Genomic DNA, 26,146 nt, shown 5'->3' with positions numbered 1-26,146 from the left:
ATTTGTCGCCTACCTGTTATATTCGGGCAAAGACATCGAGCGTCCAGTTTTCTTGCTAGCCTCGTAAATCCAACGCTCGTGGATCGCGACTAGTGGCTTCACGTTCACGTTAGCCAGGACATCCTCTTCTATATTTTGTTTTTGGTTTGTACTGTTAGTTTTCATAGACCCCCAATCGCTTCCCACTTCATTTGCGTCCGGACACGTTGCGAAGTCGTGTGGATGTTCAATTCTGGAATAATTAATTCGCATTAGTTAATAACTGAATACAAAATTAAACATAGGTCCAATCCCATAAAATGCCACTTGTAATCAAAAGATGTGTTATTTCCCGACGCCGAATTTAAACAAAGTAATGAACGTATATTTACTATTTCCGCCCAATTTCGTAACTCCGAGAACACTCGCAGACTATCGCTTTGTATCGCATATTTGACGTCAGACAAAATAACTTTTGTCCATCCTCGGGACCCGTCCTTAATTACTGCAAGCGGGTAACTTCTACACGGTTCGAAGCGGAGTGGGGAGATTAGGTAAAGAAACAGTGAAGTCATCTTAAAAAACTATTGAAGTCCGTACTTTATTAAATCTCACTGCCTGCCAGCTGCAGTAAAAGGTGCAAGGGCAAACGCAAATTGAGACCGCTAAATTTAATTGCCTCTATCTACACTCTTTTAAAAGTCGCGCCGTCAGCCCCGACTGGCTCGTTTGTAGACTTCGTCCTTTATTCCCAACGGTCTCCTGATGTGGACAGTTGTCCCAACACATTATCCTGTGCAACACGACATTTACGCTCTGTCAAGGTAAATATGCAAGCACATCATTTTAGCTCAGGGTTTTCAATGTGTTACAGGAATACAGTTAAATTAGAAACTTTTAACAAATGGAATCGACAATATGAAATTATTGGTTCAAATTTTAAATATTAGTTGGTGTGTTAATGTCGGTAGATGTAGGCCCCCACTACAACTGTGGCTTTCTGTGTACCAGAATTCCCCTTATCATTTTTGTGTTATTACGTTTTTCGTAACAGCGTTCCGTTGGACGCGGCGTTCTTAAGTGGTACGAGACTAGGTGTACCAACGAAATAATCAAAAGGACGAGAAGTCATCATGGCGATATTTGCAGGAGACCGGCGCCTTGCAGTGATGATGAGTTGAAGTTTTTGTTTTATTTTTATTATTAATTAAAATATTAATGTAACTTTCTCCCTAAAACTACATTAAAAGTTTTTGTCTTTCATGGATCTCATACCGCTTAAGTCCCGTGTACGTATTTCGAGCAGTGTCTTCACTCTCCTCAGACGACTCTGCACTCGCGCAGTCCGGCTGTTGGCTCTGCTGTGGTGCCAACTGTGGGTCTGATTGTTTCGAAGATTCGCTCTCAACGTCCGCGTCATTGCCTGTCGAAGTATTAGCTGAAGTCTTGTATGAGACCGGTTGCTTTTCGTTATCTACAAAAAAGTTAAAAAAAAATACATTGATAATTTTCACATATTTACTCGTAGATAGGAGATAAAAGTATAATAGATGCTGACAAATGATAATAAATAAAAAAGAAATGCTCCAGTTTTCAACTGACCTTCTTTAATTGAAGTTTTATCTTGTAATTCTACTTTATCTATGGTCAACTCCCTAGCAGCTATGTCGCCAGAGAGCCAAGCATTTTTCCTCAGCTTATTACTCCTTGCGATGGGCGTGGTTGGCAAACTGTAGTTCTTTATATCAAAATTGTACGAAGACCTTTCACCTATGCTATTTTCTTTAACAATAGACTTCAGAGAATCCAATTTGAATTCTGGCACTTTTATGTGTAAAGGTTTGTAGGACTGCGGGGTAAAACTGCGGCTCAGTTTAGTTGTGGAACGTTCACTTTTGTCTTTGGTACTGTCATCGTTGAAAGCCAAGCTTAATCCGCGCGCGTCGGGGCTTAAGATGCTGCAGTATTCTGTGGAATCGCTTCTGTGTAGGACTGGCGTGCCCAGTTCCTTTATTCTGGCGTGTAATTTTGTTATAGGTGTCGAGCAGGCGCTGGAGAAATCATTTTCGGGCAAGTGTTTGTATTTTAAATGGGGTGGAAAACCTTCAGCGTTAGCGTCATCGTCAGACTTAAAGAATCTGTCAGGCACCATAAAATTTTCGGGTTGGCTATTCCTAATGGTCTCATACAGAGGGCTTCCGATGCTTCTCGAAGGTGCCTTGTCGCTGCTGTCTGTCGAAGTGTCCAGTTTGTGCACCACTACTTTGTGTTGTATGTTTTTAGAAATCGGTGTGTCAGAATCTGTTGGGGATGTGGTGTCCCAACCTTGGGAGCTAAAGTCAGATTTTACTTTAGACAATCTTGTCGGAATTATAATATACTCCATTTCATCAAGGTCACGCTGAAATTAATAATAATAATTTTACTGTCTATTACACACATCTAACTAAAGTGACTAATATATTTTTTTTATTTTAAGTACATAAAGTATTATTTTTCTTCTATAATTTAAGTTATATATATAATAACAGAATTCTAAATGGCAGTTCACTGTTATGGGCGTGCTGCATTATTATTGGATGAAACAGAAAAAATAAAATATTTTATCATTTCTTTAGTTATTTGACTTACTACTACTTGTGGTAGATTTATTATGAAAGTACCCAGTTTATTGAAGATTATTAATATAGCGTTGATACTGATGATATGATTATATTATAAACTGTTTGTTATATATACCATATATTGTATGCTGTGTAGGTAGATGGAAAGAAGACTTAATCAAGTCGTGTGTAGTTCGGTCATGGTAGCGACCTTGGGGGAGGCCTATGCCTTGCAGTGGACATCTATAGGCTGACATAGTAACAAAATATATTGGAGGCCTTATTTAGTAAACACTATAAAAGATTAACAGTAAAAAATTACCAAACATCTCCAAAAGAGTTTTTTTTTCCGAATTCTTTAGCGTTTACGAATTTCTTACCTTAACATTAACCAGCGTGGCTTGCAACGCGTTGAGATCGATCCTGTGCTCCCGCTGCAACTGAAGTCCCTCCTTCAGCGCGCCTAGCAGAGCGCCAGGGTAAGTGCCGTCCTGCGGCAGCCTGATCCCAGTCTTCCAAGTCAAGTACACTTCCTTTAGTTTCTCATATGACAGCGCCTTCCATGGCATTGACGCTACAAGGAATAAATAATATTAATTTTAATAATAACTAAGCTTATTCTACTTGAAACAAATAGAAACTGCGATTGGGCTCTGAATAATTATTTGTAGCCTTTAATAATATTTCATTATTTGTAATGTACTTCTTTGGATCATTTTATTCTACTTATAAATCGCGATATTGGACAAACCGATCACTATTAACTAACAAGCATGTAAAGGAATCACTATCATATACTGTCACCTATTATTCACCAATTTTAAAATAATTACTAAGAGAAGTATAACAAATGTGTTTAATTTTTAACATTTTTTTTCAATGCACACATTTTGTACATTTTTTTTGGCCCCCGCTATTAGGGGCCTCTCGTACCCCTATCTTTGGTGGGACAGTAACTTTATGGGCAATTTTATTTATTCACAAAATTATTTTTTATTTTCATTCTTTACTTTCATACTTCACATAATCTTTCATTCTATTCTTTTATGCCACAATTCTGCTTTCTTTCCCTTTTGCTCTGTTTACCTTTCTTTCATCCTCTTTTCATTTTACATTTTCTTAATTTCTATTTTTATTGTATCACATTTTTATCTATTCTATATCACGTTATATTATTTTATTTTTTTAACTTGTCTTGTTAGTTTTTATTTGTTGTCTATGCCTAACTTTTATTTCTTTCTATTGCATATTGTGCGATTCTTTTGCAATAAGAGAGGAATTCTGCCCTGGTATCCTTTCCGCTTATCAGGGAGTCTATTGACTCCTCCCTGATTTCAACGCCAGACCGGCACTCGAAGCCGATGTATTAATAGCATTCAATAAACGGTAATAATCGTATACCTTTTGAAAACAATAATTTTAAAAACCACAGTTTATTGGCGTTAAGGAAATCTTACGAATGTCTATGTTAGTGAACTTATTCTCACCGTTGCAACACTCCCAAAGCAGCAAGCATAAGGAGTAGACGTCGCTCTTGGAGCAAGGGTATACGTGCCCTTTCGCGTCCGGCTCGAACAGCTCGGGTGCTAGCCAGCGGTAGTGGGCGCAATTGCGGTACGGACCGTACTCTCGTGTCACGCTGTTGGCCGCCAGATAAGCCTCCGACGCGGACTGCGCTAGTAAAGGCTCGCTCTCCGCTGGGTTTGCTGTCCTCGAGTCTGCAAATACGTGTTTAACAAATTAAACGCTATTTGAAAAATCCAGTACTTCCATATATACCCAACTCTTTTTATACTTTAATATACATTTGAAATATCCTAATATGCTAGTAGCAATAAGACGCACGACTGACAAAACGTCACATAGGTAGTGTAGGAAAGAGATAATGCTCTACGAAGCCAAAATTAGCCAATAGTCTCTTTCCAAAGGTCGATGTGCAATATTTATTGCCGGGTACTGTAAAAGTATACACACACAAGCACACACATTACTTGTGTGTGTACGTGTGTATACTTGTGTGTGCGTACGTATGTGTGCGTATGTATATACTACGTGTATTATAATGCGTAGTGTGTTTTTAAGTTTGTTTTACTATATACACCCTGACTAAAAATTGCTCTGTCCTTCATGTATGTCATTTACATCCAAAGGTCTAGTAGAAATCGCCTCGAGCGATACGGCCGTCTGTTTTACTTCTGCATAAATTGTTTAATTTTTAGTTATTATCTAATCTTTTTTAATTTTTTTTTTAGATATATATTTTTTCTATTGTTACTTTGGTTCACAATAAATTGTAATGAAATTAATAAATCCTTAAAAAAATCTTCTTAATTCTACACGAAGCGTGCGGTAAAATTGTAACGTAATCCAAGTCTTAAGAATTGTACATTTTTGATTTCGACCTACATTTCAATACTATATAACTTAAAAAAAGCAAAAGACGTTGTTAATAACGAACGAAATTCTTCAAATCCCTCGGCAGCATTTTTGGTCTAGTTCTTGAAATTAGATAACATTTGATTAAAATCGATTTTCATTTCAAATTTAAATTTGTAATATATGTTTTGTACTTAAAATTGAAATTTGACTGTATTCAAATTTTATTTTATCTTTTGCAATAACAATTGTTATTGTTTAAAAAATACTTTTGTTATATGCATTTTTTCATTACATATGCAAGTTATCTATAATATTACCAAATATAACATATATTTTTCCAAAAAACATATCTAACGTGTAAAAAAAGAGTTGGATGTATTTTATTTTAACTAATCTTTTGTAGAATTTTTGCTTATTATTCAGATTATTTTATGCCACTAAGACAGTTATTGGAAATTTTAAGTTTTGTCAATCCGAAAGGTCACTTGCCTTGTATATTTATATACTGCGGTTCGGGAGAATAGTCGTCGAAGAGCTTATCCTTAGGCTTCCTGCGCGCGAGGCGAACGCACGGCGCTACGTCGGCGAGCTTGGCAGTGCCTTGTGACGTCACCACCACACTCGCGCTCGACAGCTGCGTGTGCAGGTAGCCTTGCATGCGTAGAAATACCAAAGCATTCGCGATATCTAACGCATACTGGACTGACGTTTGAGCGCTTATTATCCGGCCCTGGAAGATAATGTATTTTTATGATAAATACTTTATTAGTACTTTTACCTTTTCCATACTATGGTTGTCTGTAAGAGATTGCCTTGTGTGATAAGACCGCCCATTGTACTTTTTTGTATATTATTGTAAAACTTATTAAATGTATCTTAACGTGTACAATAAAGAATATTAAATAAATGAATACTTAAGTTTAGCTTTATCATCACCATGTCAGCCGATATACGCTCACTGCAAGACATAGTAACCCCCCCCCCCCCGCGCCAAAGTTTACCACGATGAACAATCATGCTCTGCCGGTATGTCGCGAATCCTCGCAGCCTTTATTATGCCGTGAATCCACCTAGTGGGCCCTCACGTTCCTACAGCACGGTTATAGATTCGTAGCCACCAGTCGAGAACCTTTCCGCCGTCGGTTGACCGAGTCGTGTGTCCTTGTCCACTGCCAATTCAGACGCGCAATTCATCCGTGTTACATCGATGACTTTCGTTTTTCTTTTTTGCCTACTAACAATTTATTTCTGAACGTTAACCAAACGTTATATTTTTAATATATTACCTTTTTAGTATCGAACTGTAAGTAAATTAAATAATTATTTCATTAAGATTAAAAAAACCATAAAATATATATATGTTTTTTTTCTGTTATGTAAAATATACAATCTGTCTTATATAAACAAATCTAAATTTATACTAGTACAGTTCATCGACTTTGGTGCTTGTCAGTGAACCACGGCGAGGATTATTCTCGAGATTTCTGTACGAGATCGAATCAGAAATGATGAGATGCGTAGACAAAAATAACCGACAAAGTCCAGCAAGTTTAAGTGGCAATGGGCAGACCACGTAGCGAACTGATGGATGGGGATTTAAGGCTTTGAAGTGGAGACCACGGATTTGCAAACGCAGCGCAGAACTTCCACCAACAACATTCCGCTTCCAATCAGCCCTATTGTAAATCAATGATTTTTTTTTCCAAATCTGAACACATAATTCCATGTAACGGTTACAAGGCTGCAAAAAGACACTTTCCAATAATTAAGTAAATAAGAAAAAATAACGAACAGACATACCTGGACGTGTAGTAACACATAAAGTGAATCCATGCATCTCTCGCAGATTATGTTTACATTGTTATGAACGTCGGGATACAGGCCCATCAAGAGTATTATGTTTGGGTGTCGATACTTTCTGAAACATTCGTGAATCAAATAAAAACTTGTTTAAACTTAATACAAGGTTTAGAACTAACGCTTTGTTGTTGTTGATGCTACCATACTGCTATTTCAACGGATTGGGTTACAAAATGCTTACCTCAGTATGTTAATCTCGGTGTTTCGTTTCTTCTTGACGTGTTCGATGGTGACTCCCTCGAGTTTCTTTATCTGCACAGGCACCAAGCCCCACTTGCCAGGGTTCCACGCCCGGCTCTTGTCCAGGGTCACGCTCAAATCACTCGAGCTCGTTACCGCTAAGCCGTAAGCGCTCGCGTCGCTCTGTCAAACAATTATAGCTTCACGCCTTTCCGTTTGGGTGACGAACGAATTGAATAGAACTCGTTGCATTTATATCGTAATAGAGTCAAATATCCGTAACAGTGTATGAAACTAAAAATTAGGCTCCCGTTACGATCATGTTACATCGTGAAAAATTACTATATTATTATTTATTACATAGGATTGCCATTGCTCACAAACAATTTTCCAAAGGATGGACAACAGCGTCCTCTATGTTAGATGAAGACAAACGTACATTTTAGTTCTTCAACATAAAAAGCAGATAAATTTGAAGCCTTTGCTTACGAATTATAAACCCTGATTTTTTGTCACACCAACGTAGATCGCTATCATGCTACCCGTGGACCCCTAGAGGTACACCTAGACCACTTTGAGAAGTAAGGCACTAAACGTATACATTTTGGTACAATTAACATCACACACGACATATTTAAAAAATACTGTTTAATAAATCCTATAGGTCTAATAATAGCACAGGAAGACATAAGGCAAAAATGAAATGTTTAAAATAATAGAAATAAAACAACGGTTTCTAAAGTGTAGCGAGAAAAAAATAGTTTCACAATTGTAGATATGAAAACAGTTACTGAATATATCAAAAATTTATGTGAGCAACCCAGAACAGATAACGAATTTTTGAACTGTATTAAAAGTTGTTACTTGCGCTACTTTTTTAAAATTAATAAGTGTGAACGCATTTTTTAATTTCTTTACTGTTACCAGTACTTTTCTATTGATTTTATTAACTCTGTCTAATATACAGAATTAATTATTGTTTCTTGAGCCGGTAGACGCGGTGTGGGTAGTCCCACATTAGATGGAACAACGAAATAGTTAATGTCGCCGAAAGTCTCTGAGTGTGGGTAGCGCAAGATCTTTCACAGAAGACTTCTATCGACCAATATGATGATGATAATAGTGAAGCAGTGCTCTGCAACCGGTGTGCCGTGGCGTGTATGCCATATTTTGTATTTGAAACAGTGGCGCGACACGTTCACTCGTCTCTCGAATTTAGCTTTCGGTGTGCTGCAAAATCTAGGAAAGATTTTAGTGTGTCGTAGATGAGAAAAGGTTGCGGAGCACTGGTGTAGAATTTCAGATACCCAATTGTAGATAGGCTGCATGACTCGTCATCAGATGAACGAATACCTCGTCCATTTTCTGGACAGGAATAAAGCGAATAAATAAAGAGATAAAGGTCAATAAAAACAATTCTTACCTTATTGTCGTCCGATTTCGTAGTATTACCCGAATGAACTTGCAATTGCTCGTCCGCCCACCGGTCAAAACTTCTCAGCTCGCTCATCACCTCCTGCATTTTATCTTTGCAGCTGTCGTCCTTATTTGAATCACCTGGTAAATTATGACTAGAGGATTTACCATCTACCTCAACTTGTCCGTCAACGTCGTCATTTCTTGATGTATATAGAAAATTATTAACGTCAAACGATAAGGAATTGTTCTTAAAAAATAAAGGCGGTGATATCAACTGCTCTTCCTCCTTAAAATCTATGTGCCTCTGCACTAGGAAGTCTTTATCCGGCGATCGATACACTCTGGAATTACGCCTTGGTTTCGCAGATTCAGAGAAAGACGCAGAAAACATATTGCCTGGCATGAACACCTGGTTTTGAAAAAGGAATTGAATTTTAGGGGGTGTGTTGTTAGAGTTCGGGCTGCCGTTAAATTTCTGCGACTTTTTATATTTAGCCGCTGATTTCTTTTCGTAGTTAAAAGTTGTGTCTGGATCTCCCGTGCAATCGGTGCACGACACGGGTAGGGAATGTCGTCCACATTTCCGCTTGACAGGCGACGTCTGCAGGTCCTTGCTGCCAGCCGATCTCCTCGCTTGGAACTCGGCCAGGTCACGTTTGTACTCTTCGGTGCGAATCGTTCCTATTTTTGTTGTATTCGGCGGCTGTTCGCTGGATGTGTCAGAATTAACTTCGCGCGTGGTTACCGTTACTCTTTCCCTGGAAACAAAATTAAAATTTGTGCTAAACAAATTTTATAAGCGTCTACCGAGAACAAGAAGAAATCTAACCTAACACTAGCACGCGAGGCTGAGAAGCGAGCACAATTAACAAGCAGACCTTTCTTAACAGTTAACTTTACTGTTGTATTATAGATACCTAATGTTTTAATCGTGTAAACATTCAGAGATTTTGTTTTTGTTTATCTCGATAAGCCTTACCATGAACTGTATAATTATAAAAGTTATAATTAAATATACAGATATTATTACCCTCAAGTTCTTACATACTCGTAAAGAATTATAGCGAGCTTCAATAAGCTAATAATAGATAAGCTAACAAAGTAACCTATTATATGAGTCTTTACTTGCGCATAATTAGATGTAATTTGTTGTTTCGCTCGCACCAGTTGGAATCTAGCTATTTGAATATATAATTATCCATCTCACTCAATACAGAAGTACTCTACATGATGAGTAAACACTTCTCAACTTGAGGTTCTATCACGTAAGGCATGCAAATATCGGGTCTTTGATTATATTAATGAAGCTGAAACAGCATTGCGCAGAAAGTGCATCACATAGCGCGCTGAATGAATGCTGGTTGCTGCCTTAAGGAGCGGATCACGAACGTAATACGTTTATCCATAGTATAAACAGATGATCTTGTTTGAGTTATCGGAAAACGCAGGATCCAGGTTGCTTCCAAACGGTCTTTTTAGAAAACCGTGGGCAAAGCCGCTGGAGGAGGTGAACGTCCTACGGCTAAAATGATGATCATGAATTTTAATTAGAAAGTTAAAAATTAAAGGCCATTAGTCAAAAATTTTAAAATTTAATAGTCCATATGAATTCCTAATTGTAAGCACAAAACGTTTGCTACATTGAAATTTGTAATAAAGACATTTTTATAATATTCTATTTAGAATTCGTTATACCTTAGACTTTAGACGAACATTACAGAGATTATTTCGAGTGGAAATAAAAAAAAACTCTCGGGTCAAAAGATCACGATGTTTAGTCGTCCGGTTCATGACTAATCCACGAGTAATATGTATGGTAATGGAAGAACGTAGTTAACATAAGTTTAAGCTATGATTACGCGCCAGTAATAACCGTGACCGAGAAACTGTCGCGGCTTGACGACAGAAGCTAACGACCGAACGGAATTTCGCGAACCAAACCGTGAGAGCCGCCCGAGTTACCGCTGCTCCTGTAATTACAAGTTCACTGTAAATTTTACGGATCATTTCCACTAATAATAAGATCGATAATACAGCTGTATTATGATTGTTTTAAAATCTGTCAATGTATTTGTAGGCCATGTCTATTCCCACGCGCACAAATAATACGTGTGTTAACGGCATAAGAACAATTGCAATACTTATAATAATTAATTAATATTACACTCGTATTAATTACGATTCAAAGTATTATAACTGTTGCACGTTTACACGCGACTTGATTTTAGTCAGATCACTTTAACTTAATTGTTATTGTTGTTACTTATTTCAAACATTAGCTTGCCGTATATTTTCTTGAAGTACCTACATATTTATTTCAGATAGGCACGCTAACAACACTAACAAATACAATATTAAATTTGCTTGGCTATTGTAGACGTAAACAGTCCTGACCATAATTACCCTTGTTTAAAACAATAATAAAATTAAAGGTTGTCTAAATAATTATAGAACAAGACACGAAAAAAATATTTTACATTCAATAATATTTACATTAACATACAATAATATACAGCCAAGATTACATTAAGTTACAGAAGAACAGAAAAGTAAAGGAAATAATTTACGAAAATTGTTTAAGAAAATAATAAATGTGTGTGTGGTAAAAAGGCTCTGTTAATGAAATTACAAATTTATAACGTTAATTAGTTAAGATAAGATTGCTGTGGTTTTTTTCGTGTTTCATTTTGCAGTTTTAAATCGGTCAAATGGACGGGTCCCGTAAACTTAATGTTAAGTATTCTGTCCCTAAATATAAAGTTAATTTTAATCCTGTTTTAGTAAGGAATATAGTTAAGCATTTCAGTCTGCTAAACATAGGCTGTATATATATACCCATAGATTTCTAAAAAGACTGGTCGAAGGCGGCTTGCATCTAACGTCTTCCGACAAACAAAATATTCTGTCCACCTTGTTGCTTGTCGGTCTGTGATCTCAACTATATAACCTAAAAGCGCCAGCGGCTATCTATTTTTCGCGCTATGTGGCCTGCTACTGCCACTTGAAATTCAAAATTCGAATACTTTCGTTTATCTACGGATCTCCTAATTCATGACTTGATCTTGCAGGGAAATCGCGAGCCACCATGTAAACACGTTGAGTACTCTAATCTTCTTTTTAGTCATCCTATAATAATAACTGATAAATCATTCATCAAAGTGAGGACAGTCATTGTTTTCATTTTAAACAAGCGGCTTAGTTGTGTGGAGGTGTAAAATTTTATTTACTCTAATACAAATGTAATTTTATCGTTATTCTAGAATTCTGTAATTTATGAAACTTTATTTTCATGTCAATATTAATGCCGATCTAAGTATTTAGTAAGAATATTAGAAACAAATAGATATTTTTTAAAACCGAAATTTGTTTCGTACTGTTTAATGTAATCTCAATTACGATAAATTTTAATCATGTTTAAATTTAGGTTTATAAACCCGCATGAAAATGGTTGATATGGCCCGTACACATTTTGTAAAGAATTTAAATACAAATAATGAACCTAACTGTTGAAATTTAATGTCCTATAACGTGACAATAAAAAAACAAGGTACCGTATGTTTGATATAGTCTTATCTCTCTTAATGAAAGACAGAACGAGGCCTCTCAGAATTTAATTCGGTGATACCAAATTTTGGTCACATACCGCATGTTTTAGGGCCGGACAGCAGTCCAACAGGCGTTTGGAGGTTCCGCGGGTATCACGTAGCAGGGCGCAAAGAACGCTTGGCTTAAGACCTAAAAGGTAGCGGAACTCAAAGATTCCCAGGACAACACCGGCTCAGGCCGCTACATACTACTTCACCGAAATCTCCACTATTTTACACTCGCTAATTACTATAATAAGGAACTTTTACACGTAAAATTGTTTCACATGTTCTCATCTAAACGACACAGCACTGAATTTACAAGCCTGAAGTTACTAATAATGTTATAGTTTCACTGTTTTTTATGTAATTTTTTTTAAATCCTCTTAAATGAACTGTTTCTCTGATATTTCTTTTTTTTTAATACTATTATTAAAAATACAAATAGAAATTGACATTAAAATAATAATTTTTTTTTATTTTTATTGACTTTAAAATAATAAATTACATTTAATAGAAATTGACCGCGTAGTTTTTTCGTATCTACACGATATACAAGATCAATTCCTCATTCTCCTTGAATAGTGTCGGCAATGGTGGGCGTCGTGAATTCAATTGTGCAATAATCTTATCTTTTATGATGTTTTATAGATTCCGGTTCACCGCGTCGTGTACTGTCTTAAAAATATTTACATTGTGTGATACGGATTTGTGCAGACCATCGCATTGAACTATACCCCCCTTTGCCTATTACAGCGTCGACTTTCCCGGTGAGAATAGGTTTTTGAGGTTCGTCAAGTTTTTAGACTGTGTTCAAAAACTCAAAGATTCTCCCTATGCAGGCTCGTTCTCTGTGTAACAGCCTCGATTTCTCATTCATCTTTAGCGACAAAACCTGATAATTAGTGTTCTGATCTTGTTTATTAACATTAATATCTAATAATAAAAAATAAAACATGTAGGAAATAACCATCGACCAAGTTTAGATACGGTCCTCATGGGCGCCTTTGAGTCGGAATGCTAAACAGGTATCGAATGACAGCGTAAGCCCAGTTACCTTTGCATGCACCAGGTCACTCCACGGAGCGTTGCCAATGCGAGTAAAACAGTAGAATCTAGCGACACAAGCCAAAGCTCCCGAACGAGCACTCTGCCTTAACTACGAACTAAAACTTTAAACTAACCGCCATCGCCCTTTCGAACCTCGCGAATACTGCAAATCCATATGCATAGCAAAGCAAATCGGAAAAAAAATACGTGAGAAAAGTAAAACAGAATAATTTTAAAAACAGTTTAGATATTAGATGAAGTAATTGCATTAAGTATTTCAGAGTTTACATAACCGGCATACAGTAGCCGTAACTTTTAATACCTCTCCGATTAATCAGCTATGCATTGTCGTCGTGTTTTCTGATAGATCCAATTTTGCATTACGTCAACATTCAACTATCTAAATCGTTTAATAAATAAATCTTTATCATAAAATTGGTTCGGATGGAAACAGTACTGTCGAATAAAAAATAAAAAAAGAATAATTCGACAGACAATGAAACGATAATAATCGAACTTAAACGTCAGCGTCTAATACACTTTTACCGATTCAGATCCGATCTAATCGTTAACAAAAAACACTTCCTGCTGCGAGAGAATACTATTGACGTTCTACATTTGATTAAACTCTATTATAATGACGGAACGGTTCTGAATACGTTTCAGGTGTGTCTATAGAACTGAAAAACACAATGCGAAATTAAATATAACCATATAAACCGACTGTGACACACCCTAGTGACGTGAATGAGCTTAGAAATATTTTTTTAATTTTATCCGTCGAATGTTAATATTTAAAAATATTACTTTAACAAATTAAAAAAAAACGAAGCGAAATGAAGAATATCCGTCTGGGTTTAAAGGCCGGCCCTAGCGAAAACAATCTTGAGAAAGCATTTCTCAAATTTAAAACAATGTAGGTAAACCGTTGCAATTGTATTCGCAAAAACTAGTTTCCGTGACAGAGTAAATAAAGTGATCTTTAGTAAGAAAAGGACCAATATTTAGCCACTTGCACCGCACATGCAGTGGGTGCCGCATACGCATTTATCAGTGGGCTGGCGGGCGGTGCACTTTATTGCACGACTACCACTGCATGTGCGGAAGTGGCTAAATATTGGTCCTTTTCTTACTTAGGATAGACTTCCGCGAGGTAACGCCTGATTCCATTAAATATTAAAGTGATCTTTGTAACACGCATCTGTAAGTAAATGAAAGAGACAGATGTTTGTTGAAGTCTATTTACAATTGTAAAAGAACGTAAATATGCGTTTACCAGACTATTTTTTTTATTTTCTCAGTTGACGAAAAATGTCATCCCACTTTTGTTAACAGCTCAATAGCCTGAATCGTTGTAAACAAATGCACTATTTTAAAAGTTTAAGAAGTATGAATGCGAGAACACGTCGAAACACATGTTAAGTGTAAAAATCAATCTAAAAACCTCAAAAATTTTCGACCTAAAATACGAACACTAATCCAGCCATGCAGATAATTCATGTATGTAAACTCATCCCTATCTAACTAGTCATCGTCGTACATTTTCTAGTCTCAAATCTGGACGGTGAGTGTAGTGAAAATTTGAAGAAGTATAACTTTATGCTTAATAAAATTAGTCTCTTAGTTAATAAAATTTGTTCATGTTCATTAAAACTTCCTAAAAACCCATTAAGATGTAATGGTTTTTTTAAGTGATAATAAAGCTTTGGAATTGATTACTTTACAATTGTATTGAGGATATTGTCAAAGTGACCACAAGTATAATAATGTCGGTTCTTCTAAGACCAGGGTGCGCTTAGAAACCTCGTAGCTTTACGTTGAAAGATGTAATAATAGAAGCCGAATCAGATTCTAGTTTCTTTCAAATTAGGCTTTCTAATAATAATATAAATAATTGAATACCCAGCGGTTCAATTATTGGGCGGGCACGTCAAACGCCATCAGGCGATACCCAAATCGTATCACTATATAGTATTGTATTAAAGAAATTGCAATAAGTTATATAATACTACTATGAAAGTTTCGATACGATGAAGATTTGCGACACAGTTTGCGATATCTAAAGCGAACACACTATGAGGAAACGTGAATGAAGCAATGTTATAATGGCTGAATGTAAATAACGATATGTAGAGTAAGAGGCAATTTTGCATTGATTTTCACAACAGCGTGTAATCAATTTCTCAGGCAAATGATCGATACGGCTGGAATCGATTTTACAATACACCGAAATCATTGTTAAGTTACGGTACCCGACTACCGATCTACTTAAAGTTAACTCTACCGTCTACACGTTTATTTTAAACAAAGAACCGAATGAGGCCGTTGCACAATACGTCATCCTCATATCTACCGATAGACTGAGGGCTTATGCGTTGCAGTGGAAGCCACGCATAAACCTTCAGCAAAAATCGAATACGTTACGATGAACGTTCTTGTACTGCCTGTATCCAGCGACTTCCGGGACCTTGGCAATGTCATCCGTCCACATAATGGGGGACCTACCACGCCGCGTGTACCGACACTTGGTTGCCACTAGAAATCTTCATCCCCTACGGCTGTCGATTGCACGAGTTACGTGCCACTTCAAACGAGCTACTTCGAGCTACTTCGGTGACTGGTTCTTCAACGGATCTCCCAGCGAAATTGTAGCGATGACCGCAACCTTAAATAAGTCGTCAATCCACCTAGTGTAGAGCCTAGCCTAGTAATCATTGTGTAATTTAAAATTTTTGTTCTCCGTGTGTGTATATATATATATATATATACACAGTTATATATCTAAATTCAAGATTAGGAACCAAAGTAAAGCGTAATGAACAAGACAAAAAAAACTGACACACATTTTTAAAATTAAGAGAACAATGTGACAAATAAAAGTAAATCCGTGTCCAAAATAAACAAGGTTACGGTAAATAAATCAAGAAACCAATATATAAAACTTTTTATAGCATTAAGTGCAAGCATTGACAATATTATCAAGCTACACAGAAAAAAAACACATAAAGAGCGAGACCGATCATTCAGAGAAAGGAAATTATAAGTAAAATATACAATATTTGATATCATATTTTTATAATAAATAGGTTCAGTGTTTTTATTAATAAGTGATACTGGATGTCTTCCCTGGCTTACAGCTTTCATATAATACAGATCGGAATCTACTTCATTCCACCCGTAAGGGGGTTGAAGGAGGCTTTCATTAGCTTCGTAAAGCAAAAGGAAAGGTAGGGGTGACAACTTATGGTAGACTGATAAAAAAAAATCAAATCAAAATGTTGCAATAACACTAAAAATATAGATCTTTAGGTAGGTAAACAATATCAATAAAGCGGTAATGTCAATAGTTTTTGCGTGTTAATTTAACACAAGGGTTACACGGTTTTGGTTACTTGCGCTATGAACAACTATACGAAACTGCAGTTCAACAACATTTAAAGGTCACAACGATGACTTTGTAACAAAGGCTCACGCAGATCTTGTACGGCGTTATTTTTTCACTTACGCAAGACACGCGGAAATATATCTTCATTTAGATTACCTTAAATAACTAAATATGCCATAAATTAAAATTTATATTTAATTTTTTTATGTATATTATTTAGAAGACATTTTCTAATTACAGTAAACAATTAATTAATTTAACTTATTAAAAAAATACAATTTTTGATAAAAGATTGCACAAGAAAACCGGGGTCATATTTATGTTATTTGAGTTGGCTTTGAATAAAAAAGAATGAAATCAAACAAAATGGCAATGAGTAAAAGTGGACAAGTCTCTGCGCGCCGATTTTAACACGAATTTTAACTTAAACGTCGCCTTTTGCGTTTTGCCTACTCAAGCTCGCAGACTGTGAATTTCCGTAACCAAGAGGGTCTTTGCAAAAAAAAACCTTAATATATTTTTTTTAAATCGCCAGTACGAAATTAACATTCTTCTTCTTTTCGACAGACAGACAGACGCTCACTTCAATGCCATAAGGCCTCTCCCAAAGATCGCATCGATGACCGGTCCTGTGCCGCCCCGCATCTAGCGACGTCTCGCGATCTTAAAAATGTCGTTGGTCCACCTGAAGAGCCTGGCTACCCTGCCATTTCAGAGCGAATCTTCGAGTCATGTCGATGACTTTTGTTCTTCATCGGATCTTTTTTCCGATTTGTTCTCGCAGCGGAACTCCGAGCATAACCCCTTCCATTGCTTTCTGGGTATCTTTGCGCGTTGTCTTGATGCCCGTCTTAAGCATCCACATAATATATATATTACTTAATAAAATTTATTTATATCAATACGAGATATAACCTCAGGATTTCTTTAATATCTATGCATTTTCAAACTGCCCTCAAGTTGGGACAACGCTGCCATCGGTCGGAACTAATCGTGAAGTAAACATATATTCTTATTATAGTGCTCATACGACGCAATGAAATCAATAGAGAAAAATTTTATTAATAACATTCTAGCTTATTAGATTAATATTGATTTGGTTGATAATGATCATTATAAAATTAACTACCCCGACAGAAGATTGTCGAAATCATTGGCTTGCAGTTCTATTGAAAAAATAAATACATAAACTTTCATTTCATTTATTGGTTTAAAATAATAATAAACAATATTTACAAAATCAATTTTTCTTTCTCTTTCATATATTGCATTATGTAATTAATCAAAATATCTTAACGTGACTTTTAGTTTTAATCGAAAATTACGTCATGGTCGTAATAAATTGTCACAGTAAAAAGAAAATTCTATTAAAAATCCTATTGTCTTAAAGAGAAAAATCAACAAAAATGGCCGTGCCAGAAAAGCAAATTGCCGAGCATCGTTGAGCTAGCTTGCTCTTTAGTTTCGCGCTTAGCAACCAACACATTAAAGAATAATTTTTTTATCTATAAATAGTAATAGTTTCTGGTCAGTACTGGAGATGTATATTTATTTATTTATTTAAAAACTTTTTATACATTTTTGTATAATGGCGAACTTGATCACGAAGGCCTTTACTGCCAATTAACCGTTAAACGGTGCAGAGTTAAATTGACAAGGTAGGTGAAACTAGTTAATTTCATAAAATACTAGAAATAGAATAAAGTAAAATCAAATTGAGAAGGAAGAGAATCACCAAAAAAAGCATATATGCAAATAGCTACTACATAATAAAATTATACATAAATATACCATAAAATTTAAAGTGTATATATGTGTTTATATATATACATATATGTATACATATATAAATATATATGTATAAATACCTACATTCACTATTTATATAAATGTGATGATTCCGTCAGCTTGTCAAGCAACAGAAGAAAAGAAAAGCAAGTATATATCGTAATTGTAAATGAGATCACACTTAACATTACAAAAGTACAAACAAAACTTTAAAAAGTTATTATCGCTTTGATCATCGTGAAAACAAATTCTAAATTAACCGTACGGTACAATTTATTTGTGAATAATGAATAATGCAATTACTTTTAGAGATTAGACTGGCTTGATATAAATTGCTTATTAATAAGCAGAGATCGAATGTTCGGATATTTTTCTAAAGTTATTTATGCTAACAAATTATGGAGACATGTTTATTATTTTAATGAATTTTAAATAAATAAAATAAATGTAAACAAACATGTACCTGAATATCTGAAGTAAATAAGAACGAGTCCGTTGTAAGTACGGCTATTCGAGTACACGTAATTCGAATGATTTTTAAATTACAATAGAAAGCATCTGTATTAGCCACCCGATCTTACTGTTAAGATCAACAAACAGAGCCAGTAAGGCGTTAATTCGTTGTTTTAGGGAGCAAAAGCAATAAACAATTCGCCGCTCGAACCAACAGAGGTGAAAGTGGAATACTTCCAAAAGCGTAAACAGACAATGCTTCATTGACGTCTCATCGTCGATAAGGCAAATAGAAATTTTAATCATTGCCCTTTCTAAATTACTTCTGCATATTTATAAACATCATGCAACTCATAAAACAAACTGTTACCCTTCTGAATAATTTTTTGATTCAGTGCGCCGAAATTATTTCTATATTTATTTTACGAATAGACCTGTTCGAGCTATATACAATTCGATAAATTAAATATTCCCTTTAAATTCCAAGATTCTAGGCCTCTTTCTCAAAGATATCGTGATGAGTCAGTACATAGGAGGTAATCTCTTAGATATGTATTTTCATTATAAGAAAATTTATTAAGATACTTATATCAAGTAATTCTACGGTCGGTTAAAATTAACACGTAAACATGAAAGTCAAAACAAATTTATAGATAAAAAGAACATCACAAGACAAGGTGCTATAATTCATTGCTTTTTTTTAATAGCGATGATTATAAAAATATGCGACAATATTTTTTTTATTCCAATTAACAACATACAATTTCACAAATTGGTTAAACTTCAATAATTTATTCATCAATAGCTAAAATATTTTTTCTTTACATGTACAACCGTCATCGTTGTCTGTCTTTATAATATTATATAGGTTATGGAATATTTATTTTATTAAAATTCTGCTTTGCGCTCCTAGCGAGTCTTATCCATAATTAACATTAAAAATTATTTGTGGGTAGTAGCTCGACCGGAGCGGTTAGCTTGTCCAATCCACCCTAATTTCGACCAGATGTTGATTTATGTTACATTATTTACAAATCTCAATTTTATATCTATAATCGAAAATAACAACTTTGACTCTCGTGTTTATGATGTTTTAATTTTTTTCTGCAAATAACGAATATTATAAACATTAAAAAATGTTGTCAATTTCTGGGTAGGTTGGGTAAAATAATTTATTATTTAAAGAATTATAGCTACTCTACAAATGTAATAGACCCGTAATCGGAATGCAACAAAAAGTTTTGTTAAATAAACGTATAGTTACGATCAGAGACGTATTCAAACTCCTTGGTTGAAAACAACAAAAATATATACGCGATAAAATGGACAATGTAGTTTCACTCTCGAATAAAAATTGCCATCGAATACTGAAAGAAACTCATTAAATAATGTCTATTAATTCGACAGCGTACACCCGCAATAGACGGTAGAAAAATTGAACAAAATCATTGGTATGACACGTGGTAATGAAACACTTTCGTTAACCCTATTATTAACTTGTTACTATAATATAATATTTTATTATTAACTTGTAATAATCAGGTTAATTTGTCCACAAGTGCGGAAATATGCATGATTCACACGGTGGAACTTATATTGAAGCCGCACACCCTCGATTCAGAGAAAGAAGCCATAGTATCAAGCTCACCTATACAACACTCGACCTGCTTTATTGAATACGCGTCTGTATCCAGCAAATCTATTATAATTTACTATTTATAGAAGAATCTTTAAACTTAAATATTTACAGTAATTTAATATGTATAATAGCTGAACATGAGACAAGTTAGTAAGCTTCGCGTCGTAAATTACTAAATATTACATAATTTTCCGTATTAAATTAAAAAAGGTTAACAACGAAATTTCACTAATAATCTTCGAAATATCAATTGATAGAAGCCCACAGCCAAGATCAGGGGACTCCCCCAAAGATCGCAATGATGACCGATCCTATTTCAATAACAAGACTAAAATATTATTTAGTTTAATTAAGATAATCGATAGTAGACGGTAATGCGATAATCAAAATTAGTAACACGAAACTTTTAAGAAAAATATTTAAAGTTAAGGAATGTCCAACGGTTTCAGACGCTTGAGATTTAGTGTTTAATAAAATTGTTGAGATTCTGACAAGTCATTTAAGTATAATAATGATGCAACAAAACTTGTATTAATAGTAGAGACCACAATAGCGCTTCGCATTGTGATCTAAATGTATTGTAATGAAATCAATGGTGTTAACACAATTTTGTGAAGAGCTGTGTATACAAGTAAACGTATATAACAGATACTTAATTAAAGAAAGTTAATAAAAACGTTTAGAAAAAAAATTGTAACTAAAAAGAAGTTTTATAAACTTTTTCTTGCAAAATATATTTTTTTAAATGCTAGGTCATTTTAAAGAGGTATGCATTTTTGATGTCAAAAATACTTAGTAATAATATAGATTTATTCATCCCCAAACATTTGTTAAATCGAAGATTTTGTTTTCAGTGTTGTTTAAGAACTTATAATTAGTACATGAAAAACATGAATTATTTATAACAATTTTTATCATATATATAAAATAAATACGTACTCACCGCCGCAACCACTTGAATACACCCATATTCCCAAATCGGCACTAGTAACTATTCTAATGCAATAACACACCGTATAAAAGCATTGAAAACTACAGTTTTTCGTAAAAATGTTTGAGAGGTAACAACAAAAGTAAAATTGAAAGTACACTGCCAATTCAGAACGTTACCGGCGCGTTCAGATCGCGAATGCTGTAAAAACGTCTAGCAACAATAACCGCCGATATATTGTGCGGTCGGACAAAACATCACGAACAACACACCATTCGCAATGAGAGTTGAATTCTGTTTTTTGTACAAATTACTTTTCGTTGCGCTCCGGTGATCCACTTCATCCGCGCCAGGCGGTCCGCGCTCCAATGTACCGTGGTCACTTGTAACGCATCGACCATTCAGAACGAACTTAACATTTTAGAGACACTTCGATTTACAATTATTATCATAAATACGGGTAGTTAGTAATAAAAATCAATTTGATATAAACGTTTGTACTACCGTTCCTCAGTTGACATTTGTATATCTCTTAGCCGTGTTTCCGACTTAGATCTGCTTCGCATGGCCTTATATTCAAATAAAAATTTTTTCATTGTAATTCACTTATAGAAAAATAAAGTGAAAATAAAAATTGCGCTAAGGATATAATGATAAAACTTATTAATATTATATATCTTATAAATTTTACAAGTATAACAATAAAACGGAAATACTCTTACGGAAGACCCTGTTTTATTAATTTTTTACTTAATAATATATTTCCGATAGGTTTACCGATTTTAAAATAAATACTAAATATATTTAATAATATCCCTCCTATTATTTATAGAATTTCAACAATAAAAACGTGCAATAAATTTGTATAAAACAAAAATATTATTAATTTGATTAAACACTGCAAAATTTTGTATTGCTACTACTAATATAATTTTAACCAAAATAGGGAGTTTGGAAATTGAGTATTTGATTGTAAAATATATTCATAAAAATGAAAACATTTATAGAGAAATATTAGAAACACATTAAAAAAAATATATAATTATGTGAGAACAAATTGGTTAATTCTATATTGAATTGGAAATTTTTGAGCAAAAGATGTTAACTATGTTATTTAAAAATTGTGCTAAAGAAAAAGTAATTGTCTTAAAGCTACCAAATAACCGTACAGCTTCTTTAAATTTAGGCAAGGTGTTCAATTTGTTTGTTAAGCTTTGTGTTAATGACCTGTAATGTAGCATATACTTTAAATACAAAATTTTGTACGTGTATAATTAACAACCATATTCAATGATTTTGTTATAAATAAGATGGTTAATTATACGACGATGTGCGTATCATTTATATTTTACATAAATAGTATTGATTGTTAAATTTGAATCGTTCAGAAACGTTTTTTTGCAGAATTTTTATTTTTTAAAAAAGAAACGTTATTATATTATGAAATAAGATAACGTAGAATTTGGTAGCAATAACTATATGTTCTTTCACTATAAAAAGCTTATATCAATATTTCTTGTCCAAATTATTTATATAGAATAACTTTGAAAAATAGAGGAAAAAAACATATCATATATTATTAAAAAGTTTATACTTTTGAATACTAATAACGCTCCTATCTGTTCCATCACTAAAATATATTTTAAGATAACAACGGTATGGAAATTATAAATTTTATTGTAGCAATACCAGTTGTATGTCAATTTCACCATGAAATTTAAAAACTGTAAAGATCGTTTCCGACAAATGAATATTTGTTCATAATTTTGTATGCTTTAAATACTAATAGAAGAATTTTTAAGACAAAGTTTTGGTTAACGGACTCTTCCGCTCCTTGAATTCAATTCTGATGAAGTTGTAAAAGCCCCCGGGCTAACAGCATCTACTTCAACCGAAACCAAACAAGTGAGGACCACTGTAAGCTGGAGCCCTGAGGTCGATGTAGCTATATAAGGTTTGCAAGGCAATCGGCACCAACCTCATTCGGAATAAAGGAAGGACCATTATTCAAATCGTCTTTCACGTGTAGGAAGGTAAATAATATTTAGTTAACCAATTAACGTTCCTAGGTTTATTTTGATGAGGACAAGCCTTTGGGTTTGTTCGCTTACCATTTATTGTATGTGGCTCGTTTAATGGATAAATAATGGAGATAGATCTAGTTTGAGAAGCTTCTCAAACTAGATCTATCTCTGGAACCTTCAGAACCTATTTTGAACAGCTGTTCAAAATAAGTTCTGAAGGTTCTGTTATATTTTTAGTAGAAATCTTTTTTATTAACTTAAAGTCAGTCTCTTAAAATTAATTTCTTATCGTGCACATGCAAAATGTTTCCATCAAATATGACATTTTCGGACTAGCTACCAAGGGAGAAAAATAAGCAATCAAAGAAAAAGATATATGGTAAGACTAGTTTTAAATTGACCTTATAAAGGGAAATGGTTATACTTTACTGCTAAGTTCACATTATTTCAGTATATAACAACTGATTCATAACATACCTTGTTCACGGACCCCTCTGTTCTGTGAACTCATTCTGATGAAGCTGTAAGAGCCGCAAGACTGACAGCATTAATTTCTTTAGATACAATGCAACAATGCAATACCTTGCTTTTTATGTTCCAGTAGCTGCCAAATGATGAGAACAAAGAGGTGATTGATTCCTACATAACATGTAAAATATTAACTCTCAACATTCTGACTGTCAGGTTAGTTCTACAAAGATTTTTTCTTAGAATTCCAGGTGCCAAATTCAAGAGGTATTTAAAACCAAGAATTAAGTGAAGACTTGCAGCCTCCCCAGCTTACCTATTTGATGAAATTAAAATGAGATTACTTGTAAATTTAATTTTAACATTGTAATCTTTATCTTGTGATAGATAATTTCATTAAAATGATGTTATTAATGTCCAAGGATATTTTTATAATATAATGGATTGCTTCATATTTGTAATTCGACTTATTTATATAATAAAAAGATTTTGCCTATGAAATAGTAACAATTGTTTGATATGTAGGTAACAATTCCAGAATTCTGTTGTCATGTATATAAGTTGAATTGCTGTAAGGGGGTGATGCTGGTGTTATCTCACCATATTATATGTTGATTTACAGAGTGGGTGTAATGGCACTGAGATCAGAGAGGAGTGTTCTGTTCATCCAGCCCTTCACTCGACAGAGGAATGAACTTGCTACTGGCAAAACTGGCTTCTTGGATCGCCTGCAATTTAGTCATCAGAGTATGCACTACAGATAAGGACATTGGTATGTTTCAACATTCATGCATCGAACTATCCGCATGTGTACTTGTGCAGTGTTCCATCTGCACTATCATTTATTACAATAGTAAAACTGAATTTCATTGAAACAAGGAAGTGTGAAATATTACAAGTGGCAACGAGGATAAAAGAGAGCCTATAAAAAAGAAAGCATAATGAAGGATAATGTTATTATAGCCTAAAATGGTTGTTTGTGTAACTGTGTTACATTGATACAAGAAGATTCAAAACATTACATGGTTCATTCTCTAAAATATTAGGTTTAAGACAGAAATGAATGAATAATTCAGAAATGAGGAGACAACTAGAACTAAGTTCAACACTATCGCTTGTGCGAAGTAGCTATGAGTTGACACACAGCTTGTACATTGGGCTCTAGAGTTCTTGCGTGGCAACAAGAGCCGGTAGATGCGGTGTGGGTAGGTCAATGAGGTGGATCAACAACATAGTTAAGGTTGAGGGAATTTACTGGATGTAGGCAGCCCAAGATCTTCGGAATCTTTTGGAAATTATTCCTTGCAGTGGGCATTTATTGGCCAATATAATGATGATGATGAATATTAACATTGTAATAAATAACACACTTAGGTGGTATACAGTGAGTGTGAAGTAGAATTGTCACATATTATTAAATAAATTATAGGTATTGGAAAATACAAAAGGAAAAGTTTTATTTAGTAGCTAAGGATGAAAAAGGTTTTGGAAAATTCAAAACTTAAATAAAAAATTTAATAAATTAGTTGTAATTATCTTTTTTTACAGGCTTCCGATAATTGTCTCTCCATAAAAGAGCCTGTTACAAACTGCTCACAAACTGATTGCCATCACCCCTACTCGACTGCAGAGATCAGCCTCAACTATGTTGGTGTAGTCCAGCACAACTTAACCCTAAGTATATTGTATATTGATCAATATTTTTTAATATATCTATATCTAATGATATAATTGTTGCCTGCCATTCTTTAAATACAGAGGCACAATAATATAGAATGTTAGGTTAAACTGATATCTCAGATATGTTACCTGTAATAATGAGGTGCTCTATCATATTTTTTTAAATGTAAAATGAATGTGTTGTATGGGAAATTTAATTTATGATATTATGTTGCTGCATAATGTTTTAAGAAAGAAATTATTAATATTTAGAATCTATGAAAATTATAAATGGGAGAAGAAAGACTAGTTTTAAGTTACAATCTTTCAATGTACTATATTCATTAGTTAACAAGTTAATATGTTGGGTTTTCAACCTCGCATAAGCAAGAAAAAGGCATTGCGGCATGGAAAAAATGTTTCCTGGTATTTAGGTACATATAACATAAAAAATAATGAAAAAAATCTGGTAAAAAAAATAGGTATTTATTACGAAAGATATGTATGGAGTTAATTGGCAACACTATGGGTTAAGTACTAAATTTATGCTTATATATTTGTAGGGGCCTATAAATCAACTTAATCTAAAAATAAATAATATACAGACTATTTTGAGTGAAATACAGTAAAACAGTTTCGATTTTTAGTGTGACACAATGCCACTTTATATTTAGTACACTCAGTCCGCAAAAAACCTTTACATTCGGTTTGCATCTTTTTTTAGAATCGCATCTTTTTTCATTGT

General features: G+C 34.2%; 1 protein-coding gene and 1 long non-coding RNA gene across 2 annotated transcripts in view; one reads left to right on the top strand and one right to left on the bottom strand.

The window, feature by feature from the left end:
* LOC137923468 (uncharacterized) overlaps nucleotides 1–21,346 on the bottom strand; it is a 32,183-nt gene extending 10,837 nt beyond the window's left edge. The window contains exons 1-10 of the mRNA XM_068766726.1: nucleotides 21,263–21,346; nucleotides 8,425–9,178; nucleotides 7,003–7,184; nucleotides 6,762–6,879; nucleotides 5,451–5,691; nucleotides 4,070–4,300; nucleotides 2,963–3,156; nucleotides 1,582–2,380; nucleotides 1,255–1,453; nucleotides 14–232 (exon numbers count right to left, since the gene is read on the bottom strand). Of these exons, the coding sequence (XP_068622827.1) occupies nucleotides 14–232; nucleotides 1,255–1,453; nucleotides 1,582–2,380; nucleotides 2,963–3,156; nucleotides 4,070–4,300; nucleotides 5,451–5,691; nucleotides 6,762–6,879; nucleotides 7,003–7,184; nucleotides 8,425–9,178; nucleotides 21,263–21,288 (2,963 nt within the window). The 5' untranslated portion in view covers nucleotides 21,289–21,346. The remainder of the gene's footprint in view (nucleotides 1–13; nucleotides 233–1,254; nucleotides 1,454–1,581; nucleotides 2,381–2,962; nucleotides 3,157–4,069; nucleotides 4,301–5,450; nucleotides 5,692–6,761; nucleotides 6,880–7,002; nucleotides 7,185–8,424; nucleotides 9,179–21,262) is intronic.
* A 1,663-nt stretch (nucleotides 21,347–23,009) lies between these two features.
* Nucleotides 23,010–25,409, top strand: LOC137923427 (uncharacterized). Its single transcript, XR_011107557.1, has 4 exons — nucleotides 23,010–23,283; nucleotides 23,876–23,958; nucleotides 24,365–24,514; nucleotides 25,291–25,409. It is a non-coding gene; the product is annotated as an uncharacterized lncRNA (long non-coding RNA).
* The last annotated feature ends 737 nt before the right edge of the window (nucleotides 25,410–26,146 follow it).

Source organism: Battus philenor, unplaced genomic scaffold (assembly GCF_028537555.1).
Source record: "Battus philenor isolate CCGP_79_NKW_IND1 unplaced genomic scaffold, ilBatPhil1.0.hap1 SCAF_21, whole genome shotgun sequence".
NCBI lineage: Eukaryota > Metazoa > Arthropoda > Insecta > Lepidoptera > Papilionidae > Battus > Battus philenor.
Note: the sequence above shows the minus strand (reverse complement) of the source record. Positions and strands in the feature narration are given on the sequence as shown.